The sequence below is a fragment of the Oncorhynchus kisutch genome, linkage group LG23 (assembly GCF_002021735.2).
Source record: "Oncorhynchus kisutch isolate 150728-3 linkage group LG23, Okis_V2, whole genome shotgun sequence".
In the NCBI taxonomy this organism is placed as follows: Eukaryota; Metazoa; Chordata; class Actinopteri; order Salmoniformes; family Salmonidae; genus Oncorhynchus; species Oncorhynchus kisutch.
The window spans coordinates 39962835-39981954 of NC_034196.2; the positions used below are offsets into that span (position 1 = coordinate 39962835).

Below are 19120 nucleotides of genomic sequence, written 5' to 3' on the forward strand. Positions count from 1 at the left end.
CATGAGGAAAACGAGGGCATTCACGGAAGGCACAGTGGTATATTCATCAAAGCGATCATAAAAGCCATTTATTTAGCTCGTTCCAGAGTTCTGCATTGCTGGGCAACCCACGACTGGGTTTCCCTTTGTAATCCGTTATTATCTGCAAGCATTGCCACATATGACGAGCGTAGGAGCCGGTTTCCACCTTCCTTTCATATTGTCCTTTTGCATGTTTGATGTCTCGTCGGAGGTCGTAGTGGGATTTCTTGTATGTGTCCATATCCGTGTCCCGTTCCTTGTAAAGCTGTAGCTCAAATCACCACTGACTTCTGGACTTCCAGGATCTCAAAGTGTGTGATGGTGTAAAGATTTTAGGGGTAATGGTACAGACGGACGAAGTGCAACAGAAAACATTTTTCTCCTTCGCTGCCTTAAAAGGTTCCATGTTGCACAGGAAGACCTGGTGAGCACTTACACCAGCTACATAACCCCCCACACGATGGAGTATCCTGCTTGGCACAGCTCACTAACCCAGGGCCAGTCTGATGGCCTGGAGCGTATTCAGAAGAGAGCATGCCTCACCATCCTAGGAGGATACTCCGGTTATACTGAAGCCCTTCAGATCCTGTCCCTAGGACACTCCAGTTATACGGAGGACCTTCAGATCCTGTCACTAGGACACCCCAGTTGTACTGAGGACCTTCAGATCCTGTCCCTAGGACACCCCAGTTATACGGAGGACCTTCAGATCCTGTCCCTAGGACATCCCAGTTGTAGATGACCTTCAGATCCTGTCCCTAGGACACCCCAGTTGTACTGAGGACCTTCAGATCCTGTCCCTAGGACACCACAGTTGTACTGAGGACCTTCAGATCCTGTCCCTAGGACACCCCAGTTATACAGAGGACCTTCAGATCATGTCCATAGGACACCCCAGTTGTAGAGGACCTTCAGATCCTGTCCTTAGGACACCCCAGTTATACGGAGGACCTTCAGATCCTGTCCCTAGGACACCCCAGTTGTACTGAGGACCTTCAGATCCTGTCCCTAGGACACCCCAGTTGTACTGAGGACCTTCAGATCCTGTCCCTAGGACACCCCAGTTGTACTGAGGACCTTCCAACCCTGACCCTACTCCAGCTTCATGGAAGACGGACACAACTCTGTACTGACTTTGCTGTCAGCCTCCTAAAATCTCAATTCAGAGACTTGAATCAAAGTGTCAGGCAGGAACTCCCGCAGCCAAAACCCACTGACTATACCGAAGTCTGGAATGGTACATGAGGTCACCAACCCATATCTCTGCTCATTGATTAATGAGTCACTTTAAAGAATGCAGAACATTATTGTTTTACATTTTTTTAAATTAGTTGTTTTTATCCATGAATATGTTGTATGCTCATGGATTTCACTTTGTAGTGACTGCCACATGAGTGTAATAAATACAACTTGAAACTTGAAAAGATTATTTCATTCTGTGCTGCTGAGCTAATGTCATGTCGTGGAATTCCTGGAACCTCATTTGTTATGACAAATGTAATTCTTTATTACATCATAGTTTGATATAGTAATTATTCAATTTGATAGACGCAGTAAAGGGGTCAATGGAACTCAACCAAAACAATGGAAATGCCATGGAAACGTGTTGGGGAAAGATCCCAAATCTCCTGATTGCCCCTCAGCAAAATGATCCTACATTTAGGGTAATATAGTGTGAAATACACATATACTCTGATTTTACCTCAAAATAATGCTTGTATGGATGTTAAACCCAATATATGTTCATGTCATAGTGACCAATCAGCTGCATTACAGTTAAAAACAACTGACTACCACCACAGATTTCTGTATGCTAGCTATGCTACCAGCTTAAATTATACGAACGGGAGTTAGCATTTACCAGTCACTTATTCTAAACCTGAATAGGGACAACTTCTAAATGTTATGCAGCTAAAACAGCCAGATATATCCAAATCTGACTTCAGTAACTACATTGTGGGCCTGTTAAAATACACCAATCATGACCGATTTGATGACTATCCACCTTGTTAAATCAGATTTGTTTACTGTGCGCCTATCTGCCGTCCTTCTATCCCCCACGGTCTGTGTTCCATTGACCTCTTTACCGCATCTATAGGCCTTTATTTTCTTTCAGTAGAAAATCACTACTTGAGACTTGATTACATTGTTAAATATGATTTATTTCAGATAAACAGAACAAAAGAAAGACATTTTTCAAATAGATTGTTTTGTCCTCTGTGACATCACATCAAGTGTCATGTAATACCCAAAAAAATGTCCTATTGCTAAATCTATTAAAGTTTCCCTGGATAGTTCAACCCTTCCATTTGGTCAGCCATTTTTATTCACAACAAACAGGTAATCAAATTGCACTCACCAGATAGCATCTGAGATGGACATGGACACAGTCCTGTTACATTAATTCATCCCTAACCCAGAACTAAAATCTTGCGTAATTGTAGAAATGGAACGTCTGTTAACGGGAGATGAATTAATCCCCAGAGGAGAAATGTGATGTCACCAGCAAAGACAACGACCAGAGTACTAGTGACTGATGAAACAAGTACAACTTCATGATGTTCATAAGAGACTGTATAATACAGTCTATAAGAGCCAAAAGATTCACTGGAATAGACTAAATCCAATAGAATCAAAACAGCAGCAGATAGTGCTCCTCCACCCAGCCGGCTCTCTGGAACCCTCTGGTTTCACAAGGCCTCAAAACAGGACTTGAAAGGAGCCTCTGGCCCGCTCCACCGGACAAAGCAGAATAGGAACATCCACTCTCCATGGTAATCAATGCAGATTCCGCTTTTTGGAACATTTCTGGCACTCGTGTCTGAATGCAGGACTAGTGTCCGAATGCAGGACTCGTGTCCGAATACAGGACTTAATTATATGTGAAAGTATGCATCTTAGAAATCGTTTTCACTTTATAAACTCAGAATCTTCATTTTCAAGATCCCATCTAAACGACTGTAGCAGGTTCTCTCTCCCACCACAATTTTAAGGTGCGCTCCTTTCAAGTCTCACTCTGTTGCATAGTGTATCGGGCTCTTGCCTATATGCGGTGGAAATTGAGCCTGGGAACTTCTCATTCGGTATCTATGACACAAAGTCACTGAAGAGTTGTTTGTAATATTAAACCCTGGGTAGAGGGGCTCGGTGAATTTGGTATGGAATGTGTACAGGTGTGTCAACGTGTTAGAAGAAGAGATGCTATAGAAGGACAAACTGCCGTCCGACCAAATCAGAGACACTCCTACTCTGTTGGAGTGAGAGGAGACAGATATGGCAGTGTCCTCATCATTGTGCCAGGCAGTGTATTGGTTACCATCACAATCTAGACACCAGGATTTGTCATTGTGTCCCAAAACACAGTCATCTATCTGTCCTCTTCTGCTGATTCCTTTATATGTCATACCTATTTCAACCCTATTCCCACTCCACTCGACCTCCCAGTAGCAGCGGCCAGTCAGACCCTCTCTACACAGCACCTGTGCATAGTCGTGAAATCTCTCAGGGTGATCAGGGTATGGCTGCTTCGTGGTCACCCATGTCACCTTCCTGTTCTCCTCAGACAAAGATAGATTTCTGAATGTTGTGTTTGGGTCCAGTGTGAGGTTACAGGCATCTGGTCAGGGAATGAAGGAAAAAAAGTTAGCAATATTCACGTAACGATGTAAAGTGTAAGCAAGTCATTTAAACTGTGCTCTATTAAAATGCATACTGATACAGTGGACATTAATCATTAGTCTTCAAGGGGCAATCTGGAATTGGTACATCCATTTTTGGACTTAATAATTGTACAAAAGTATTAAGTCCATAATTAGTAATTGTACAAAATAAATCACATAAAAACACGATAGCTTCAAAACATGGTTAATTAAAATGATCATTTTGATCTCATGGACGGTCAATCCTTTAATCCATATCTCCGGTTTCTCCAGCCCCATCCCTTAGCTGTTTCACCCCCCAAAAAAGATTCCCGGACAGCCGTTTGGTTTCTCCAGCCCCATCCCTTAGCTGTTTCACCCCCCAAAAAGATGCCGGACAGCCGTTTGGTTTCTCCAGCCCCATCCCTTAGCTGTTTCACCCAAAAAGATGCCGGACAGCCGTTTGGTTTCTCCAGCCCCATCCCTTAGCTGTTTCACCCAAAAAGATGCCGGACAGCCGTTTGGTTTCTCCAGCCCCATCCCTTAGCTGTTTCACCCAAAAAGATGCCGGACAGCCGTTTGGTTTCTCCAGCCCCATCCCTTAGCTGTTTCACCCCCCCCCCAAAAAAGATGCCGGACAGCCGTTTGGTTTCTCCAGCCCCATCCCTTAGCTGTTTCACCCAAAAAGATGCCGGACAGCCGTTTGGTTTCTCCAGCCCCATCCCTTAGCTGTTTCACCCCCCCCCCCAAAAAGATGCCGGACAGCCGTTTGGTTTCTCCAGCCCCATCCCTTAGCTGTTTCACCCAAAAAGATCCTGGACAGCCGTTTGGTTTCTCCAGCCCCATCCCTTAGCTGTTTCACCCCCCAAAAAAGATGCCGGACAGCCGTTTGGTGTCTCCAGCCCCATCCCTTAGCTGTTTCACCCCCCCAAAAAGATGCCGGACAGCCGTTTGGTGTCTCCAGCCCCATCCCTTAGCTGTTTCACCCCCCCAAAAAGATGCCGGACAGCCGTTTGGTGTCTCCAGCCCCATCCCGTAGCTGTTTCACCCCCCCAAAAAGATGCCGGACAGCCGTTTGGTGTCTCCAGCCCCATCCCTTAGCTGTTTCACCCCCCCAAAAAGATGCCGGACAGCCGTTTGGTTTCTCCAGCCCCATCCCTTAGCTGTTTCACCCAAAAAGATGCCGGACAGCTGTTTGGTGTCTCCAGCCCCATCCCTTAGCTGTTTCACCCCCCAAAAAATATCCTGGACAGCCGTTTGGTTTCTCCAGCCCCATCCCTTAGCTGTTTCACCCAAAAAGATGCCGGACAGCCGTTTGGTTTCTCCAGCCCCATCCCGTAGCTGTTTCACCCCCCCCAAAAAGATGCCGGACAGCCGTTTGGTTTCTCCAGCCCCATCCCTTAGCTGTTTCACCCCCCCAAAAAGATGCCGGACAGCCGTTTGGTTTCTCCAGCCCCATCCCTTAGCTGTTTCACCCCCCCAAAAAGATGCCGGACAGCCGTTTGGTTTCTCCAGCCCCATCCCTTAGCTGTTTCACCCCCCCAAAAAGATGCCGGACAGCCGTTTAGTTTCTCCAGCCCCATCCCATAGCTGTTTCACCCAAAAAGATGCCGGACAGCCGTTTGGTTTCTCCAGCCCCATCCCTTAGCTGTTTCACCCCCCCAAAAAGATGCCGGACAGCCGTTTGGTGTCTCCAGCCCCATCCCTTAGCTGTTTCACCCCCCCAAAAAGATCCTGGACAGCCGTTTGGTTTCTCCAGCCCCATCCCTTAGCTGTTTCACCCAAAAAGATGCCGGACAGCCGTTTGGTTTCTCCAGCCCCATCCCTTAGCTGTTTCACCCCCCCCAAAAAAGATGCCGGACAGCCGTTTGGTTGTTTTTTGAATTACGGACTGCACATTTAAAACAACAGTCTGGGATTGGAAAAACAACAAAACAGTAGCCCCACCACCTGTTTCAGTCAAGGGATGGCGCTAGGGAAATGTAACCTTTAAAGTAAAGAACTGTCCACTTCATTGTGTTGCAACTAAATCAAGCCAATTGAGAACTTAAATATTAGGCATATCTATTTTATCAAACGAGATTGTAGTCCTATGAATTATTAACATAAATTGCCTAACTAAATGGACATTTAAGATGAAAAATTAATTTATACTGAACAAAAACAAACGCAACACACAACAATTTTTCTGAGTTACAGTTCATAGAAGGAAATCAGTCCATTGAAATGAATTCATGAGGCCCTAATCTATGGATTTCACATGACTGGGAATACAGATATGCATCTGTTGGTCACAGATACCTTTAAAAAAAGTAGGGTCTTGGATCAGAAAACCAGTCAGTATCTGGTGTGAGCATCATTTGCCTAATGCCGCGTGGCACATCTCCTTTGTATAGAGTTGATCTGGCTGTTGATTGTGGCCTATGGAATGTTGTCTCACTCCTCTTCAAAGGCTGTGCAAAGTTGCTGGATATTGGCGGGAACTGTAACATGCTGTCATACATGTCAATCCAGAGCCACCCAAACATGCTCAATGGGTGACATATCTGGTGAGTATGCAGGTCATGGAAGAACTAGGACAGGTTCAGCTTCCAGGAATTGGAATCGCATTATCATGTGAGGCCGGTTGGACGTATTGCCAAATTATTGTAGGGAAATGAACATTCAATTATCTGGCACCAGCTCTGGTGGACATTCCTGCAGTCAGCATGCCAATTGCACGCTCCCTCAAAACTGGAGACATCTGTGGCATTATGTGGTGTAACAAAACTGCAGATTTTAGAGTGGCCTTTTATTGTCTCCAGCACAAGGTGCACCTGTGTAATGATCATGCTGTTTAATCAGCTTCTTGATATGCCACACCTGTCAACTGGATGGATTATCTTGGCAAAGGAGAAATGCTTTAACAGAGATGTTAACAACTTTGTGCACAACATTTGAGAGAAATAAGCTTTTTGTGCGTATGGGACATGTCTGGGATCTTTTATTTCAGCTCATGAAACATGGGACCAACACTTTACATGTTGTGTTTATATTTCTGTTCACTGAGTATACAAAACATTAAGGACACCTGCCCTTTCCATGACAGACTGACCAGGTGAATGCTATTGATGTCACTTGTTAAATCCACTTCAATCTGTGTAGATGAAGGGGAGGAGACAGGTTAAAGAAGGATTTTTAAGCCTTAAGACACCTGAGACATGGATTGTGTATGTGTGCCATTCAGAGGGTGAATGGTCAAGACAAAATATTTAAGTGTCTTTGAACGGGGTATGGTAGTAGGTTCCAGGCGCACTGGTTTGTGTCAAGAACTGCAACGCTGCTGGGTTTTTCACGCTCAATAGTTTTCCGTGTGTATCAAGAATGGTCCACCACCCAAAGGACATCCAGCCAACTGGGGGAAGCATTGGAGTCAACATGGGCCAGTGTGTTGACACCTTGTAGAGTCCATGCACTGACAAATTGAGACTGTTATGAGGGCAAATGGGGACGGTGCAACTCCATATTAGGAAGGTGTTCCTAATGTTTATGTAGCTTTTTCGATGTAATCAATCACAGAGCTCTTTCTTAGTATCGTTTTAATCCAGCGCTAACATGCAGACTGAGAGCAAAGTCACCAACACACTTACATCTAACGCTGAACCAGTATTCTCCCCCAGGGTGAAAACTAGTAAGAGAAGAGCAGAGAATGCACCGAATTAAGATTTTGTAATATTAGTGTTTATCACCCATTTCACAGTATGCATTGTTGTGACCCACCTGACTGTATGTTGTCCAGCAGAGAGCAGCTTTACTCCTGAATCTCTTGGGTGATTGTAGCTCAGGTCCAACTCTTTCAGGTGGGAGGGGTTTGACCTCAGAGCTGTAGCCAGATAAGCACAGCCTTTCTCGGTGACTCCGCAGAGCGACAACCTGTGGAAACAGTTGCTATCATCAAATCTTCCAAAAACTCTTCTTCAGTTCACAGTTATAAACCAAAGGCTTGATAATGTTTTATTCAAGCCTACATTGAGAACACTCATACATTATAATAGCTACAGACATTAGCTAGAAGGTCTGAGAAAATTGCCCCATATAAACCAAAGCAACTGACCCCAGTGTCTCCAGTTTACATTGTGGATCATTCAGTCTATCAGAAAGCTTCTGGACCCCTGAGTCTTGTAGATTGTTGTCACTCAGGTCCAGCTTCCTTAGGTGTGAGGTGTTTGACCTCGGAGTCAGAGCTGAGGCCAATGCTACACAGCAGTTCTTTGTGAGGTTACATCTATTCAGTCTAAAAAATAAACAAAAGAACAAAGAAAGCACAATTGAACAAATAAACAGAGCCCAATTCAAGTCTAGAAATATTCACCTTAGTGTCTCCAGTTTGCAGATTGGACTCCTCAGCCCAGCAGAGAGCAGCTTCACTCCTGAATCCTGTAGGTCATTGTCACTCAGGTCCAGCTCTCTCATGTAACAGGAGTTTGAGCCGATAGCTTTTGCCAACATTTCACAGCATCTTGCTGTAAGGTTACAGCTATCTAGTCTGGAGAATAATGTTTTTCACAGAATGACACACATGTTAAATTGCATAACTCTTTCTCATAGTGTATGCATTAAAGGTCCAATGCAGCAGTTTTGACCTCATTATCAAATAATTTCTGGGTAACAATTAAGTACCTTACTGTGATTGTTTTCAATAAAAATGTTCAAAAATAAACTAATAGCTTCTTAGCAAAAGCAATTTCTCAAGCAAGAATTTAGAATTTTGCTAGGACTGTCTGGGAGTGGTCTGAGTGGGGAGGGGGACACTGAAGCAGAATGAAACGTTTATTTCAACAATGCATCAAATCACATGGCAGTATTGGCTCCTCTATTATCAACTATTTTGTGTTTAAAACATCTTATATGGTCGTCGTATCCCTCTCCGATCTATCCCTCTCCGATCTATCCCTCTCTGATGGAGGTGTCTTGTATTTAAGTGATGATGCCAGAGAAGCCGGTGTTGTGGGGACATATTGGCACGAGTGTTGTTAGGCAAACCGTGCCAATATATCCTCCAAACATCGGCTTCAAGGGCATTATCACCTATATACAACGGGTTACCAACATATTCAAATAATGATTTACATATTTTCATTAAAAACATTATTTTGATATTTATTAATACTATTTCATCCTTCCACGAGATATAGTCGAAACACAAAATCTAGGGTTGCTACCTGAGCTGGCTGGTCGGTCGTTCTATCGGTTTGGTTGCAAGAGACGCGACCCAGCCGATCAGTCTTTATGTTCTGTATCTATGGACGCGACCCAGCCGATCAGTCTTTATGTTCTGTATCTATGGACGCGACCCAGCCGATCAGTCTTTATGTTCTGTATCTATGGACGCGACCCAGCCAATCAGTCTTTATGTTCTGTATCTATGGATGCGACCCAGCCAATCAGTCTTTATGCTCCATTGCCATACTGGCTGACAATGTCCTTATCCTTTGCTTGCCAGCCAGCCAACTACGGCTAACATACAGTCACGTCAAACAGTTCAGCCAGAATAACAACAGTAGCTGCATTTGCATTTGTTTAACTGTTTTCTTGAGACATTTATTTGGATACATCCATAACAATGAGCTAATGATGCACGATTTCACCTGGCACAGAAAATGTGTGCTCGCATCAGGACACTGTTGTTCAGAGGAGCTAGCCAACAACATAACTAACGTAAAATCGTACATCGCCTTGGTCCGTACAATTGCCCTTATTTTAGCGCCCCAAAAACGTAATACTTCCAGATCAACTGTAATGTCAATACCATTGTAAAGCACAATTTCTCCCCTTTCCAGCAGAATCAATTACATGACCTAAACGCTGCCCGTTTCTGCATAATTCAAGCAGGCAATGAGCCCCGTCGGGTCTTTAAATATGGCGGGTGGAGAAGCGAAACTAATGTGTGATAGTGAGAAGGAGAGATGTCGTGTGGGAAAATTGCTTTTTTTTCACTCGATATGTCCAACTTATAACCTTATCGCCTCTAAAATGTTGTTTTTAAAGGATGAGAGAAGTGCTACACCTGGTGGAGAGAGATTGTAAGACAGAAATAGTTGCTTTATGCGTGCTGTATGTTACGACATGACACGTCAAGATGTAACGGAGGGTCAGTTTTTTAAACTTTTCTCCAATACTTTTCTCCAATATTCACTGGCAGACTCCCCGATCTCCAATACTATAGAGCTATTACCATGTCGATCAACGCTGCACTTCGTTTCGTCTTACCTGTTTTCTATTGACATTTCCTCGTAAATGTTATATATGATGCTATATGACGTAAATGTTAAAAATTATGCTAATTCGTGATTTCAACTACCTGGGAAAAGATGCTTGCCTGTCTGTCTCGTCCCGACACATTCATTACTATGGGACAGCTGGAGATCGAATTTCAATATTGAAACAATGTTGCAAATGTCAGAGAGACAGACCGCAAGTGTTTTACAAATCTCTGCTACTGAAAACCAATTGCTAGTCTAAAAGAAATGGGAGATCAAGTTTATACTTGTCTGGTTGATTGCGCAGTGAGATGGAACAGAGTAAATAGGCATTTTAACGTCATAGTTTTAGCCGGTGATAACTTCTGGTATAGACACTGGCTGGAATGCGGTTTTAACCAATCAGCGTGCAAGATTAGACCCAACCGTTGTATAAAGTAGTAGTATCCCTCCCGGATCTATCACTCTCCCTTCCTCTTCCACCAATCCATTAGTTTTTTTTTATGGACAGAAAAGAGCAGAAGCTCTGAGCTGTCCGATCAGGTCCATTGTCTACTGAGGATCTATCACTCTCTCTGATGGAGGTGTCTGCTTTAGATGTTTACATTTTGAATGGCACATCCATGTCATTACCCGTCTGGTGGCAAGCACTTGAAATTAGCAAGGATGGTGCAATTCAATCAAACGTGAAAATGTTACTTTAACTCTACCTACATGTACTGTACATATTATTACAATTACCTTGACTAACTGGTGCCCCAGCACATTGACTCTGTACCGGTACCCCCTGTATATAGTCTCCACATTGACTCTGTACCGGTACCCCCTGTATATAGTCTCCACATTGACTCTGTACCGGTACCCCCTGTATATAGTCTCCACATTGACTCTGTACCGGTACCCCCTGTATATAGTCTCCACATTGACTCTGTACCGGTACCCCCTGTATATAGTCTCCACATTGACTCTGTACCGGTACCCCCTGTATATAGCCTCCACATTGACTCTGTACCGGTACCCCCTGTATATAGCCTCCACATTGACTCTGTACCGGTACCCCCTGTATATAGCCTCCACATTGACTCTGTATCGGTACCCCCTGTATATAGTCTCCACATTGACTCTGTACCGGTACCCCCTGTATATAGCCTCCACATTGACTCTGTACCGGTACCCCCTGTATATAGTCTCCACATTGACTCTGTACCGGTACCCCTTGTATATAGCCTCCACATTGACTCTGTACCGGTACCCCCTGTATATAGTCTCCACATTGACTCTGTATCGGTACCCCCTGTATATAGTCTCCACATTGACTCTGTATCGGTACCCCCTGTATATAGTCTCCACATTGACTCTGTACCGGTACCCCTTGTATATAGCCTCCACATTGACTCTGTATCGGTACCCCCTGTATATAGCCTCCACATTGACTCTGTACCAGTACCCCCTGTATATAGCCTCCACATTAACTCTGTACCGGTACCCCCTGTATATAGCCTCCACATTGACTCTGTACCAGTACCCCCTGTATATAGCCTCCACATTGACTCTGTACCGGTACCCCCTGTATATAGCCTCCACATTGACTCTGTACCGGTACCCCCTGTATATAGTCTCCACATTGACTCTGTACCGGTACCCCCTGTATATAGCCTCCACATTGACTCTGTACCGGTACCCCCTGTATATAGCCTCGCTATTGTTATTTTACTGCTGCTCTTTAATTATTTGTTACTTTAAAAAAACGTTTTATTTATTTTTATTTATTTACTTAAAACTGCATTGTTGGTTAGGGGCTTGTAAGTAAGCATTTCACTGTAAGGTCTACCTACACCTGTTGTATTTGGCGCATGTGACAAATACGATTTGATGATTTTACGGAGACCAAAATATAACTTCTGTCCCTGGGATATACAAAGATCAACTTTAACTTTAGTAGCCTACTTACAGCGCACACCTGCAGGAGGTGATGACTGCCAACAGCTTCAGGAGGCCCTCCTCTGATCTGATGTATTTCTTCAGGTCAAACACCTCTTGTGTTTCCTCAGATGTCATTAACACAAAGGTAAGTGCTGACCACTGTGTAGGTGACAGGTTATTCACTGGCAGACTCCCCGATCTCAGATAGCTCTGGATCTCCAGCACCAGAGACTCATCCTTCAGCTCACTCAGACAGTGGAACAGATTGATGCTCTTCTCTGGAGAAAGGTCCTCTCGGATTTTCTCCTTGATGTAGCTGACTGTTTTCTCAATGTCCTCTCTGTCCTTTGTCTCTGGTAGGATTCCACTCAGGAGTCTCTGATTCGACTCCAGTGAAAGACCAAGCAGGAAGCGGAGAAAAAGGTCCAAGTGTCCATTCTGGCTCTCTAAGGCTTTGTCGATTGCCGTCTTATGTAAGTCAAACACAGATTTCCCAGACTGTGGAATACATTCAAAACAAAATATCGAATGTTTCCTTGTCAGCTTTGGGAGAAGTACATTGTTGTTGTCTGTTGTGTGACAGTGGTAAGCATATAGAGCTGCAAGGAACTCTTGAACACTCAGATGCACAAAGCTAAAAACTTTCTCCTCCTCCAGAAATATTTCAGTGCACACACCCGAGTACACTATAGCCACCTCAATGTCAATACCACTCTCTCGCAGGTCTTTCTCATAGAAAATCAATTGTCCTTTTTGCAGTTGACAGAATGCTAGTTTTGCTAGTTGAAGGACAGCGTTTTTACTACCTGTGGGATACTTCTGTTCTGTCATTTTATCAGTCTGGCAGAGCAGGAAGTGTTCGTACATTTTAGTCAGAGTCTTTGGCATCTCTCCACTCTTTGTTTTACCCAGGATATCATTCAGAACAGTGGCTGAAATCCAACAAAACACTGGTATGTGACACATAATGTGGAGGCTCCTTGAAGACTTTATATGGTTGATGATTCTGTAGGCCTGGTCATCATTACAGAATCTCTTCCTGAAGTACTCCTCCTTCTGAGGGTCATTGAAACCTCGTATCTCGGTCCACTGGTGGATGTAGTTTCGATCAATCTGATTGGCTGCTGCAGGTCGGGAGGTTATCCAGATGAGAGCAGATGGGAGGAGCTGTCCTGTGATGAGGTTTGTGATCAGGACGTCCAGCGGAGCAGTTTTTGTGTCTTTAGCAACATCTTTATTATGATTAAGGGCCAGAGGGAGCCGACTCTCATCCAGACCATCAAAGATGAACAGAACCTTAAAACCTTCCTCCAGAGTATCGATTGGTTCCATGAAGGGGAAGAACTGATGAAGCAGGTCAATCAGACTGCAGTCTTCTTCTCTTATTTTATTGATTTGGCGAAAAGGAAGTGGAATGATGAAGTCAATGTCCTGGTTCTCCTTTCCTTCTGTCCAGTCGAGAATAAACTTCTGTACAGAGACAGTTTTTCCCACGCCAGCGATGCCCAGTGAAAGCACTGTTCTGATTCGTTTCTTCTGATCAGGCTGGGGTTTGAATATTTCACTGAGCTTAACGGTCTCTTCTGTGGCTGGTGTTCTGGAATCCAGACATCTGACCTCATGATCACCACTGACCCCTCCCATGGCCCCATCTATCACGTAAAGCTCAGTGTAGATCTTGTTTAGATAGACAAAATCCCCTTTCTTTGATGTCCCCTCATATATTTGGTCATACTTCTTCTTTAGGTACGATTTCAGTTCATCTTCAATTGCAAGGGAAAACAAAGATAGATTCAGTTTATTCTTTACACTTTTAGTCTATAATAAAACACATGCATCTTTGATCACATTTGCAGACCAACGCCAGATTTCAGACAGTAGGCTAATAAGTAGCCTCGGCTAGATTTGGTTTCCAAAACTGATAAGCCTGTAGTGTAGATAATATGTTCTAGGCCAATATGGGAAATGGCCCAGGTAAAAGCTAGGACTCATCAACATAACCTGTGGTAACTCCCATGTGCTATCCAAACAAAGCCCAAAGATCCGATTTCAGGACTTTTCAGAGCTACCGCAACTCGGCACAAGAAAAGCTTTTCTACAGATTCTACACGCCTGTGATAGTATGGGAGGCAGTCGCTTTTGCAACAAAATTATTTTAATGTGCCAGGTCTCACACAGACTATTGGTCACACAAGGTGTCCACCTGAGGATTTCAAATGAGTAGCCTAACAATTCTTTACATGGTCACAGTTTCATTTGCAACAAAATAATTGTCTATGACAATTGAATAGCTCAACACATGATCATAAGCAAAATAATCATTACATTTCAAATAGACAGGAAGTTGACCATAGTTTATTTTTTTATTAAACCTTTATTTAACCAGGCAAGTCAGTTAAGAACATATTCTTATTTTCAATGACGGCCTAGGAACAGTGGGTTAACTGCCTTGTTCAGGGGCAGAACGACAGATTTGTACCTGGTCAGCTCGGGGATTTGAACTTGCAACCTTTCGGTTACTAGTCCAACGCTCCAGCCACTAGGCTACGCTGCCGCCCCAGTGTAGCCTAGTGGACGGGTTATTGAGTTAAAGATTCTGTGGTAATTTCAGTCATATTTTTATTTTTTTTATGGTTACAGTCATCAGATGAAATTGCATGGAATTGCATTAATCAGATGACTGACTGCCCGCAGGGCACAGTGCCACTAGTTATTTATATAATGGTCATGATAACTGCATGTGTTTGACATTATGTTGTCTTTTGGTCAGGTTTTGTAATTGTTGTATGAAAAGTAGCAACTTTGCAGTATTCTTCCTAGGATGTTTTGATTTTGTCATGAAAAAAATAAGACGTCTTATCTGGTTCTCAACCAGAAAACCACTTCACAGAATATGACGTGCCACGTGTCAAACGTAGTCGTTGTGTTCATTTGTATTGCTCACCTCTGACTTTCTGAACCACTGCTGGACTACTCCGGGCTGAGAAAGAGAGAGGGGAGAGAGAGGCTGTGTGATTCATGGTGGTTTTAGCATGGCTTTAAGCACGTGCTGAGGTCATATATAAAAAGGCGCTATCCAAGTAGTACCATCGACCATCACAGCTGTGCTAAAATTACAATGGAGCACCAACCCCAAACCTTTATTAAAACAAAATGTACGTACATTGATACCATGAATTTTGGCAATACATTCTGAACACATTAACTGTATGGCATCAAAATATTGTCATGAACATCACATACGCTAATGGGTATAACTTATAGTTCTTGAACAGGCCAGAGCCAGACCATAGCCATTTCAATACTAACACAATATGACTATCTATTATCCCTTTATATGTTTTTAAATCATCTAACCTGCTGGTTCTGTCCACATATTAGTAGGATCAATCAGCTTCATCTTCTTCAGGACCTCCAGTGTGATCATCTTTGCGCCCTCAAGGCCGTAAGTCTCCACCATCTTATCCACAGTGTCCTGGTGGTCGGCTTTGTCCAGCCGGGCCTTTGGGATGTGTTGAGGGAAACCTTTTACACCCTGGACCAGGTGCCATTTGAATTTCTTGAGTTTTTTTCCACACAGGTTGTCCTCTAGAGTGGCCAGCAGCAGCTCAGGGACAGGTGTCTCCATAGTTGATCAGGGAGTTGAAAACATGACCCACTAGGCAAAAACTGTTTGAATCAAAATAGTCTGTGTGTTTGCTTCCACGTCATTTCAACCCCCCCAAAAAGCAATGTGATGACGTTGAATCAATGTGAAAAACGGATTAGATTTGCAAAAAGTTACCAATGTAAGGGCATTTAGTCTTTTTTCATCCAACTTCTAACCTCAATCCAATGACATGGTGAAAATGTGTTGTTGATTTCAGGTTGAATTCAAGGTTTGTTGACAACTCAAACAAATGTTAATCCAAAGTAGACGTAGAACTGACGTCTGTGCCTAGTGAGGAGGTAGTTCGGTAGGAAATGGTAAAAGATTCTTATCGTTAAGCCAAGATAGTTCAGATGGGCTTTTACAATGGGTATTATTGTTGTGCAGAGCAAGCACGAGGCTGCGAGATCCTATTGTCACGTTTTAGCATGTAATTGCATATTTCACTTAGGGAACAATCACTCTGAAGGTCGAGTGTACAATAACTTTAATTTTCTGGTTTGATCTTTACCGTTAGTCTTTGACCCCCTTCACAGCTGCTGACACGGTGAACTGGTCTGGAAAGTTATCTTCTGTCTCACGACTAACTCAGGTCTGCAGCTCCTGTCCGGAGGTGATTGTCCTTCTCTTACTGGTTTGCTAGAATAGAGTGTGATATTGCAATAACTAGACGTTAGTTACTAATTAACATGGGCATTTATTCAAGTTCACCTGCTCACATACCATACATTCTATAACAGCGTATCCTCTTCCTTCCCTTTCTACAAGACACCGACTCCTGCAAACGCACTGTAATAGAACATCACAGAGTCAATGAGGTTTCCAATGAGAAAACTGCAACAGGAAGTTTTGCTGGAGGCAGAAACCAGTTGTGATATTATGTTATCTGTCATTTTCAAATAAACCCCTACAGCCCTATTCCTACCCCTTTTATAGGCACTTGTAGAAATCTAAGACGATTGGAGAGAAGTTTCTTGTTCCTTGTTCCTCCTGTGATTTTGTCAATGTGCTGACTCTGAATATTATTTTGTGCTGACTCTGAACATTATACATGGTTACATTTTCATTCATCAGTATTATTCACTTTACTATGAACTACTGGAGCAACTTGCGTTCAGACTGAGGGTCCTATTCAATCAAGCCTAGTCAACGGAGTTTCCATGAATAGGAAAAAAAAACGTTTAATTTGTGCACTACAAATATGGATATAAATATGTACATAAACTATAACTTCTCACAACCATTTGAAACCTGCGGGTCAGGACAGAGATCATTGCGGCGCGGTCAGACTGAGAAGACGGGTGAAAATGTTTTTGTTGTCCCGCAGATTATTGGGAAACGGGCATCTCTGCTTTGTGTGCTGTTAGCCTAAGGTCTACCTAGTGTATTAAAAACACGTCTTTGTCGCATTATGCACTCAGAATTCGCTGCTTCAACTTCAGTAGCCTACTCTCCCAGCTGGCCGTGCGAGATCAAGTGCGCCTAGTAGCCTATATGTGTGGTTTCAATGAAATAGTCGACCTAAGCATGTGGGGAATAACGTGGCAGTTACCTTAACAATTAAATTCATTTCAACATGATTAGACTATAGTTTACTACGGTGTCTGAAAAATAAATACTGATAATGGAAAGTGGAGGGCGCTCAAACAACGTGAGTCAAAGTGCAATCAAAAAAATGGATAATCATTGAAAAAAAACGCGCGCACAGGCTACCAGGGTGAGTGAGTCTTGCACATTTTATTACTCAATAAACATTGACTATCCATTTGTTTTGTCTCTGCCTACAAATCGTCCTCCTAAAAGTGTCGGCTGTTGTCATTCTTGTTGCTTCAAGTTCAGAAGCCATACATGTCGTGCGAAAGTGGTCTCAATTAAGTAGAGTCGGCAAGCTTATGCAAGGGCGGAGAAACACCGGGCAGTTGTCTTTACTAAATATGATTAGGCTATAGTTTACTACATTGCCTATAAATAAATACTAACACCCATATTTTTCTCGTCCCACTCCTAAAAGATAGGCTATACAACGTAGTAGTTTAAGAGAGTGCATTGCTTGCTGTTTGGAGTTTCTGTATAGCACGTTGTGACATCTGATGTAAAAAGGGCTTTATAAATCAATGTTATTGATTGAATGAAGAGAAAGTAAAAGTCTCTCCAACTGCTCTCTTCAAACTATGTCTAGTACTACCGGAAGCCTAATATAAAGGGCCGTGTGAGAATCTCTGGTAATTTAACCCATTTCTTAGCATATTTTTTGTGTATTTTGATATTGCCTATAGGGCGCATAATTGCTGGGACCATGGCTGGCAAGTGAGCTGCGTCACATATGCCTAAACGTTGCGGGACTGGTTGGGTTTGGGACCAGTTCCTGCGGTAACAGGTGAGAGTCGGACAGAAAGCCAGCGGTTTCGGTATGAATAGCTGTAGGTGCCGAAATCGGTGCCACGTAGACCTCTACACTACATCAGTAACAACACTTACCTTGCCCACACTATCTGAAGCGTCAGGTGGTATTATTAGTTCTGGTGGGTCTTGTTACTAGAAACGAACGTGTAAATTGGTTCAGCACATTACTGAAGTCCCCTAGGAGTGGAATACTGCTCTGCTCATTTTAACCATAAGAACTAAAACGTCCTTTATCCATTGTTTAACAGTTGATGCAATCTAGGACTCTACCCTTCATTTCACAATCCTCCATCTTATTTAGCATTTTCGATTGTCCCTGAATCCGTTCCAAAAACGTAGTAAATATCAAGGTTGCCAACAAACAACGCATACAAAGTCGTATAGCGGTAGAATGAGAGCCCACTCCCTACCCAGTATGTAAATGCTTTTTTCACTCACCACGTTTATTCGGAAAAATGTCTCTTCATTCTGATAGCCTCCACCATTTCTCGTTCGTTGGTTTAGTTATTTCCGGTATTCGCCAGTGAACTCTATTGCGCCTCAATTAGGCAATCGCTATGATTGAAATGTAACTAGCTAGCCCCAGTATTTTATTAGCTAGGTGGCTTGTACAGAATTGTGACCGATGATACTGTATATACCAGCCTACTCGTACTACAACAAACATACCTTTATTTTGCCAAGATCTCTCTGTGTTAATCCTGTTTCCCAAATATAGTAGGTAACTTGTGTCTGTGTCAAATCACATTTATTTATATAGCCCTTCTTACATCAGTTGATATCTCAAAGTGCTGTACAGAAACCCAGCCTAAACCCCAAAACGGCAAGCAATGCATGTGTAGTAGCACAGTGGCTAGGAAAAACTCCCTAGAAAGGCCAAAACCTAGGAAGAAACCTTGAGAGGAACCAGGCTATGAGGGGTGGTCAGTCCTCTTCTGGCTGTGCCGGGTGGAGATTATAACAGAACATGGCCAAGATGTTCAAACAATAATAATCACAGTAGTTGTCGAGGGTGCAGCAAGTTAGCACCTCAGGAGTAAATATCAGTTGGCTTTTCATAGCCGATCATTGGGAGTATCTCTACCGCTCCTGCTGTCTCTAGAGAGTTGAAAACAGCAGGTCTGGGACAGGTAGCACGTCCGGTGAACAGGTCAGGGTTCCATAGCCGCAGGCAGAACAGTTGAAACTGGAGCATCAGCATGGCCAGGTGGGCTGGGGACAGCAAGGAGTCATCATGCCAGGTAGTT

The 19120-nt window shown here is 43.3% G+C and overlaps 1 protein-coding gene across 3 annotated transcripts; it reads right to left on the bottom strand.

The window, feature by feature from the left end:
- Window positions 1-2162: 2162 nt before the first annotated feature.
- On the bottom strand, window positions 2163-18551 carry LOC109868552 (NACHT, LRR and PYD domains-containing protein 3). 3 transcript variants are annotated; one of them, XM_020458186.2, is made up of 10 exons: window positions 18312-18549; window positions 15982-16109; window positions 15179-15758; window positions 14766-14801; window positions 11850-13584; window positions 8011-8184; window positions 7753-7932; window positions 7419-7571; window positions 7289-7326; window positions 2163-3637 (listed from the first exon to the last, which is right to left on the bottom strand). In XM_020458186.2, the coding sequence occupies exons 3-10, from the start codon at window positions 15447-15449 to the stop codon at window positions 3033-3035; spliced, it is 3192 nt and encodes a 1063-aa protein (XP_020313775.1). In that variant the 5' UTR covers window positions 15450-15758; window positions 15982-16109; window positions 18312-18549; the 3' UTR covers window positions 2163-3032. The 3 variants fall into 3 exon arrangements, with proteins under 3 accessions (XP_020313775.1, XP_020313774.1, XP_031658909.1); XM_020458185.2 differs by adding an exon at window positions 16194-16259 and having other exon boundaries at window positions 15179-16109; XM_031803049.1 differs by having other exon boundaries at window positions 11859-13584; window positions 15179-16109; window positions 18312-18551.
- Between the last annotated feature and the right edge of the window lie 569 nt (window positions 18552-19120).